The sequence below is a fragment of the Mesoplodon bidens genome (genome assembly GCF_964165515.1).
Source record: "Mesoplodon bidens genome assembly, chromosome: 3".
Classification (NCBI taxonomy): domain Eukaryota; kingdom Metazoa; phylum Chordata; class Mammalia; order Artiodactyla; family Ziphiidae; genus Mesoplodon; species Mesoplodon bidens.
In genome coordinates, this window is record NC_138178.1 from 127,785,206 (window position 1) to 127,793,548 (window position 8,343).

Sequence of the window (8,343 nt, forward strand, 5' to 3'; positions counted from 1 at the left end):
GGGACATTCAATACTGAATCTCAACTTCAAATTAAATCTATAAATCTAACTGAGGATGCAGAACTATATGAACAATTTAAGAGCTGTCAGAAAATGTTACTTACAGGGTTGCTTTTCAACTGCATCAATGATCTTTTCCAGTGCATCTTCAAGCTCTACTTCACTGATAGACTGAAGAGCTTCTGTGAGGTACTTAATAGCTTCACTGATAAGAGAGATCGGTAATTAAGGCTAAAAGTTTTATGCCAAAATCTGGCAAACACTCATCAATCTAGCATTGAAATTAAGATCCACTCACTCCTCCCTGCAAGCAGTACTCTCCTTTCCTGTGCTTTCTGAACAAATTCTTCCTCCTATCCCCTGCCAACATAATTGTTCTTAAAGCCCCAAATCACATCCTTCTTCTAGGAAGCCTTCCTAGACCAGTTCTACCTGCTGCAATCTCCCTTTCCTTCTGAAATTCTTAAAAAAAATCTCACTTATAGATACCTTAGATCTGCTGTATCACATTAGCCTTGTACTCTTTATTACCTGACATTAATAAGCTCAGTCTGCTTCAATGTTCTGAACATAACAGACACTTAAATACATATTTATTAATTTGATAATGCATTTGCTTAAGTTCCAGTAATTTCATCAGTTTTCAACTGTAAAATAAGAAAAAAATTAGGCTAGAAAAAACTTTGACATTCGAATATAGTCATAGAAGTAATAACACTCACTAAATCACACGAATCCCTCTCACCCCTCAAAAATCAATAAAGCTGAAATTTTTTTTAAATCACACGAATTCCTGATTTAAATACCAATAATACTCAGAATGAACACTGTCTACTTAAACCATTTGCTAATTCCATGCCATTCTTTATTTGTAGACCACAGCTCTACACTTTGCATCAATATTATTGCTCTAGTCATCGCACTAACTGTTCTATATTTTGCGTTGCTTATTGTTTCATGTGTGGGTGTCACATCCCTCCAATTTATTATAGATGATGCTCCTTGAGAAGGGAACTGTGTCATCCTTTGGCAGACTGCTAAGCACACTGAAGGTGGTTCACAAATACTTGCTGGTTGAGTCCCTAAAACCACACACATATTAGGTGAATCTTGGGAGAGCTCTTAGCATAGACCAAAGTCATACAGGATCTGGCTCCCGCCAAGTCTCACTAGTCTCACCCAGTGTCTCTGGCTTTCCTGGAGCTCTCCTGCCTCAGGGTCTTTATATGGTCATTCCCCCGCCCCCGCCCCCGCCCCTTTTCACCTAGTCAAGTCCTGCTCATCCTTTAACACTCAACTCAAACTACTCTTTTTTTTTTTTCAAACCATTCTTTAATGAAGCCTTCTTTGATTCTAGAACTGTTTATACACCCGGTTATATGCTATCATAGCACTTCCTTCCTCAGATCCTTTTCATAATTGAAATTAAATAATTGTGAATTATTTAGTATCCATGGTAGACAGACTTCTAAGATGACCCCTAATAATCCACACCTCCTGGTATTCACATCCTTGTGCAATCACCTCCCCTTGAGTGTGCGTTGGACCTGGTGACTTGCTTCTAACAATAGAATATAGCAAAAGCGATGGAATATTTTACTATATTGTAGTTTTAAAAATAAAAATTTTAAAGCGGCAAGATGTCACTTTCTTGCTTAGGTTACAAAAGACTGTGACTTCCATTTACTAGCAGACTCTCTTGCTAGCTTTGATGAAGTAAGCTGCCATGCTGGGCAGGCCCAACAGCCAGCAAGGACTGAAGCCCTCAGTCCAACAATCTTGGGTGAACTGAATCCTGCCAATCACTGAATGCACTTGGAAGAAAATCCTGCCCAATTGACTCTGAGATGACCCCATCCGGACTCCAGCCTTGCGAGACACCCTGAAACTAAGGACCCAGCTAAGCCTACCTGAATTCCTGACCCACAGAAAATGTGAGAATATAAGTGCCTGCTGTTTTTTTTTTGTTGTTGTTGTTGTTTGGTACACGGGCCTGTCACTGTTGTGACCTCTTCCGTTGCGGAGCACAGTCTCCGGACGCGCAGGCTTAGCGGCCATGGCTCACGGGCCCAGCCGCTCCGCGGCATGTGGGATTTTCCTGGACCGGGGCACAAACCGGCGTCCCCTGCATCGGCAGGCGGACTCTCAACCACTGCGCCACCAGGGAAGCCCGTGCCTGCTGTTTTAAACTTCTAAGTTTGGGGGTAATTCGTTATGCAGCAATAAATATTAATACACTATCTGTCCCCCAACCTCCGCATTGTCTTACCCTCTCCTACTCCCTTGCCCCAGCAGTACTTTGCAGCTAATAGATTTCAGTGTATTTCTGACTGAATTAATGAACGACAGCTCAATATTAGGTCAAATTCTAAGTGAAAATAAAGAAAAATTAACTGATCAATTGGTCGTATTTTCAAAATGTGGGGAATCAACTGAACAAAATTTATTGTCTCCTAGAGCTTATCCACTCTTGCACCTGTTCACCACTAACCCAAAAGTAACGTAAAAGTCCCATGAAACTTATTACAAAAACAAACAAAAAAGCCTCTACACACACAAGAGCAATCAAAACATGGTACAGAGAAGTGTATCCCGTCCAGCAGGTTTTTACATATGTAAATACTGTATTCTTTATATATATAAAGCAGATTTAATGCGAAAAATCTTGGAAAGGATCATTCTACAAGTCGCAGAAAACGCGGATATGGCCAGAGAAGCACAGAAGTTCTAAAGGAAATCTAAACAAACAAACCAAAAAAACCCCGTAAGACTTAAGAACATGCTTTAAACTACCCACTTCTTAACTCTCCAGGAATTCTCTCTCGTGAATAATACGTGATCCAAAATTGGGAAGGCTAGCAAGGCCCACAGTTTGTACAACATAATCTGACAGCTACCGACATGCAATGGGCTTTCCCAGGTCTCTCGTTCGCTGTCTCCGTAACCACGTGAGCAGCGCTGTTAGGATTCTCAATTAGCGGAGGCAGAGACTAAGCTGTCTGAGACGCGCCCAAACACAGTGCTAATACACCGCTGCTGCGACACCGACAGCCGCTTCTGCGGCTGTCTGGCACGTGCAGGAGGAGACCCTCATCCCTTCCGGGAGAAACTTTTCGACTCCGCGCGAATGTCGGGGAACTTAAGAAGGCATCGCCAGGTCCCCCTTGCTTCTTAGAACTCTTTCAAGGTCTCTGTCATTTTAAAGGCCAAACCCCCTCCTGGCGCGCGGCGCGTCCCGATGCCCCGCACAGCGGCCTGGCCCTCCCCTCCTGTCCCGCTCGCTGCCCAGCCGACTCACCCCCGGAGCAGCAAGCCGCGCAGCTTGAAGGCAGACAGCACCCTACTCCGAAGCCTCTCCGGCGCCATGTTCGCTTTTTGGCGCCACGGCTGCGGCCCCGCCCCTTCCCGGGCGCGCCCCGCCCCGTCCCTGTCCTGGTCCCGCCCCAGACGCGCCGGTTCTCTCGGCCACCGCTCCTCCTCCCTCAGTGCGCGGAGACTTCGGTGTCGCACACCTGGAGAGCTGCAGTTCCGCACCCACTAGGCTGCAGAAGAATACGACCCTGCACTGCTCTGTTGCTCGGAGACTGAAGAGCGAGGGCGTCCTTCCCTGGTGTCTGGTTGGGAATGTGCTTCCCTATCTCAAATGCTTCGTTGAGCCACTTTGTACTCTCATCGCTACCCTCCACCTTCCGTGACTCCGGTCGGGCTCCTCCCGGACCCCGGGGCCCTTATGCTTTGTGTCACCATAGGGTTTTCACCCCGCTTTTTATTTAAGTTGCGGGCTTCCTATGTACCATGTACTATCATAAGCGTTTTAACGTATTCGTTGATGTATTGCTCCTAAAGCCTAATGAGTTGTGTGCTGTTTTTTCAACATCCTCATTTTACAGATTAGAAGAGTAAGACACACAAAGATGGTAGATGGCTCACTGAAGATGAAACGTTCTGTAAGTAAGTGAGGGAGCCAGGGTTTGAACTCGGTCTGATTGCAGCAAGTGAGCTGTTAATGTGCCAGCTTCAAAACGGTTGCTTCAGTGAGTTAAATAAAACCATGGAGTGCTTATAAGTGAACGCTCCGTCTCATAAAACGTGAGGATGGTTTCTAAGAACTGATACACGGTGACCTCCAGGGTATCCGGATAACAACAACAACAAAAAGCAAAATATGGTAAAGGAGGGAACATAAGAATATATATACATATTTATTTACTTGAATTTGTATTTTAAAAAACCTCTTAAAGGTAACACTGGACACACCAAAAAATGGTTAACCTTTACGGCTGGAAGGGATAAAGATGGAAGTGCGACTTTTCTTTGTAGTGAGACTTCTAACTGTCAATCCATGTATATGTTTTTCATATTCAAAAAATAGAAAAGAAAAAAGTAAACAAAACAAAGCAGACCAAAACCAATATACCTGTATATTGAATTGGTAACGTAACATCACAGAGAAAAGTGATTTTTTTTTATTAAAGGGGGAGGGGAATCTGTCCCCTTCTTTTTTTTTAAATTTATTTTATTTATTCATTTTTGGCTGCATTGGGTCTTTGTTGCTGTGCGCTGGTTTTCTCTAGTTGCGGCGAGCGGGGGCCACTCTTCGTTGTGGTGTGCAGGCTTCTCATTGCGGTAGCTTCTCTTGTTGCGGAGCGCCGGCTCTAGGCGCGGGCTTCAGTAGTTGTGACTCGCGGGCTCTGGAGTGCAGGCTCAGTAGTTGTGGCGCACGGGCTTAGTTGCTCCGGCATGTGGGATCTTCCCGGACCAGGGTTGAACCTGTGTCCCCTGCATTGGCAGGCGGATTCTTAACCACAGCACCACCAGTGAAGCCCCAAAAAGTGATTTTTGAACACAGCTCTCGGTATATTTTCAGTGAAATACATTCCAGTTACATTTTCAATCCCCTTTTCTCTTTCTTCTCCTGGGATCCCTATTATGTGTAGATTGGCACACTTTATATTATCCCATAGGTCTCTTATATTGCTTTCAATTTTTTTTTTCATTTGGCTTTCTGTCTGCTGTTCTGATTGGGTGATTTCCATTATTCTGTCTTCCAGATCACTTATTCGTTCTTCTGCATTATTCATTCTGCTATTCATTGTCTTTAGTTCAGGTTTCATCTCAGCAAATGAATTTCCTAATTTTTCTTGGCTCCTCCATATGGTTTCTAGTTCCTTTTTACAGTGTTCTGCATTTCTGTTGATAAGCTTTCTTAATTCCTTCAGTATTTTCATTACTTCCTTTTTGAACTCGGTGTCCATTAGACTGAAGAGGACTGTTTCATTGTTTGTTCCTTTAGAGGAATTCTCTTGATCTTCTAACTGGGAGTGGTTCCTCTGTTTCTTCATTTTACTTATATTTCTCTTACTCTGTGAAATTAGGAGAAACAATTATCTACTGTAGTCTTGGAAGGCTATTTATATGCAGGAGCATACTTGTATAGCTTGTATTGGTTTAATATTTTTGGCCCTAGGGCTGCTTTTAGTTTGGATGCTTTCCACCTCCTTCCTAAGTGTGTGCTGGCCATTATCCCCTTGATGGGGGGGTGCAGGTACGGCAGCTGGCACATGTTCCTGCGGGGGGCGGGGGCAGAGGCAGTGATTGTCGCCTGCTCCCAAAATATATTCCAATGACAAAAAACTTCAATGAAAATTTGAACTTTTATGTAAGAAAGGATAGGAAATAAATATGGATAAATAAACAGTTGATTCTCATTATTCAAGGTGATTACGTTCTAGACTGTCACCACCAATACTGAATTAGCAAATACTCAATCATTGCTCCTAGGGTAAGTGGTAAGGCTCCTCTGAACCTCTGGTCACAGCATTTTCATCAACTGATCAATACATAACTTTGCTTTATGTGTGTTTCTGTTTAAAGACATCTTTAATATATATTGTTGATTCATTACCATTGAACTCAGAGTCAGCAGCAGTATCATTCACGCCTGAAGGAAGTTTATCTAACACATGTGTTTTCTCCCTAAGGCACATGACAGCCTTCTTATACCTTGGAACACTAGAAAGCACTTCATCACTATGCTTGGAGTCCATTTTAAACAGCAAAATCACCCAAGATTCTCTTGGAGGAAACCAGCTGCCCTCAAGCAGCTGTTGGAAAGGTCCATGTGTTAAGAAATCAAGGCCTCCTGCAACAGCCAGCACCAACTTGCCATCCACATGCCATCAACTGTGAACAATTTCAGAAGCAGGTCTTCCAGCCCTAGTGAAGTCTTCAGATGACTGCAACTCTCTCCAGTATCTTGACTGCAACCTCAGAGAGACGAGACTGAATCACCCAGCCAGGCTGTTCCTAAATTCCCAACCTACAGAAACTGTGTGAGGTGATAAATGTTTTTTATTTATTTATTCCCAATGAAATTTGGGAATCTTGAATATGGATTGGATATTAAATTATATTAAGTAATAACTGTTAATTATTACTTAAGTGTGATGATGATATTGTGGTTATATATATGAATGTCCCTATTTTTAGGAAATGAATGCTGAAGTGTAACTCAACTCAGCAAAATGAAAAATGTAGACACACATATAAACAAATATAAAGCTATTATGGAAATAGTAACAATTATTAAACTTAAGTGGAGAGTACACAGGTATTCCTTGAACTATTTTTTTCAACTTTTCTTTATGTTTGATATTTTTCATGTTGAGAAGTTGAAGATAAAAGAATCTATCCCAATTTCCCAGCTTCCTCTCACAATCTGACAATGATTCCTTTTTCTCCCATAAATTTTCAATTTCTTTTCCCTATGACTCCCTCACCTGGCCATAAAGTCCTAATACTTCAATGAAAACTAAATGCTGATGACTCCAAAATCCATATTTTCTCAAGCTTCAAATTCAACTCAATATGTGCCCAAATGAACTTACCATCATCCCTCCAAAATCTGCTCCTCCTCCCAAGTTCACTACCCTGGTGAAGGCCTCTACCCCTTTCACCCAGTGACTATGTTAGTAAACTAGGCGGCATCCTTGACACCTCCCTCTCCTTCATTCTCCATAAACCAATCAGCCAAGTCCCTTTGGTTCTACCTTTTAAGTATCTCTCAGACCTGACCATTTCTATCTCTATGGCTAGGGACCTTACTAGGTTATCAGCCTCTCTAGCAGCAGGGACTGACCTGCCAACGGGTCTCTTTGTCTCCAACCTTGCCATCGGAATAAGCTTTCTAAAACATAATTCTTATTATGTCACCTCCCTACTTAAAACGTTTCCAAATCTCATATTAGGATAAAGTGAAAAAGGCATCTCTTTCTTCCTCTCTTGTTCCATCGGCCAGGAACACTCCCCTTCCTCTTCCCCTCCATTTGCCTAAACAACTTCCATTCATCCTACAGTTCTTAGCTTAGACTTTCTCTTGGGACCCTTCCCTGACTCTCCCAGATCTGAGTTAGGGGCCCTCTTATGTAGCCCCAAGGTGCCCTGGACTTTTGCTATCATTACACTTACTGCAGAGCATGGTAGTTGTCTGTTTGCTGGTCTATAGCCCCAACCACACTTTAAGGTCCAGCAGGACAAGTGGATCATTTCAAAAATACAGTGTCGGGCTTCCCTGGTGGCGCAGTGGTTGAGAGTCCACCTGCCGATGCAGGGGACATGGGTTCGTGCCCCGGTCCGGGAAGATCCCACATGCCGCGGAGCGGCTGGGCCTGTGAGCCATGGCCGCTGAGCCTGCACGTCCGGAGCCTGTGCTCCGCAATGGGAGGGGCCACAACAGTGAGAGGCCCGCGTACCGCAAAAAAAAAAAAAAAGTACAGTGCCAGTGTTACTAGTAACAAGCAAATGATACAGTGATAACTTTAAATATATGTATTTTTTTATTGAGGCATAATTTACATTGCACATACATAAAGAATACATATGAGTTTCAATAAATGTATAAACCTATGTAATTACCACCCTAATCATGATATAGAAAATTTCCATCACCCAGAATATTTCCCTGTACTCAATTCCATAAATCCCCTCTCCCTACCACAAACAACTATTCTTCTGCTTTCTATCACCATAAATTAATTTTGTATGTCTTGAATTTCATATAAATTAAATTATATAGCAGGTATTCTTTTGTGTCTGGTTTCTTTTTAAAAAATATTTATTTATTTATTTATTTGGTTGTGCTGGGTCTTAGTTTTGGCGGGCAGGCTCCTTAATTGTGGCAGGGGGACTCCTTAGTTGTGGCATGTGAACTCTTAGTTGTGGCATGCATATGGGATCTAGTTCCCTGATCAGGGATCAAACCCGGGCCCCCTGCATTGGGAGTGCGGAATCTTAACCACTGTGCCACCAGGGAAGTCCCACATCTGGTTTCTTTTTTTTCAACAT

The 8,343-nt window shown here is 42.9% G+C and overlaps 1 protein-coding gene across 1 annotated transcript in view; it reads right to left on the reverse strand.

The window, feature by feature from the left end:
• Nucleotides 1-3,376, reverse strand: part of POLE2 (DNA polymerase epsilon 2, accessory subunit) — a 29,594-nt gene extending 26,218 nt beyond the window's left edge. Inside the window, exons 1-2 of the mRNA XM_081228348.1 lie at nt 3,299-3,376; nt 105-205 (exon numbers count right to left, since the gene is read on the reverse strand). Coding sequence (XP_081084474.1) covers nt 105-205; nt 3,299-3,366 — 169 coding nt within the window. The 5' untranslated portion in view covers nt 3,367-3,376. The remainder of the gene's footprint in view (nt 1-104; nt 206-3,298) is intronic.
• Between the last annotated feature and the right edge of the window lie 4,967 nt (nt 3,377-8,343).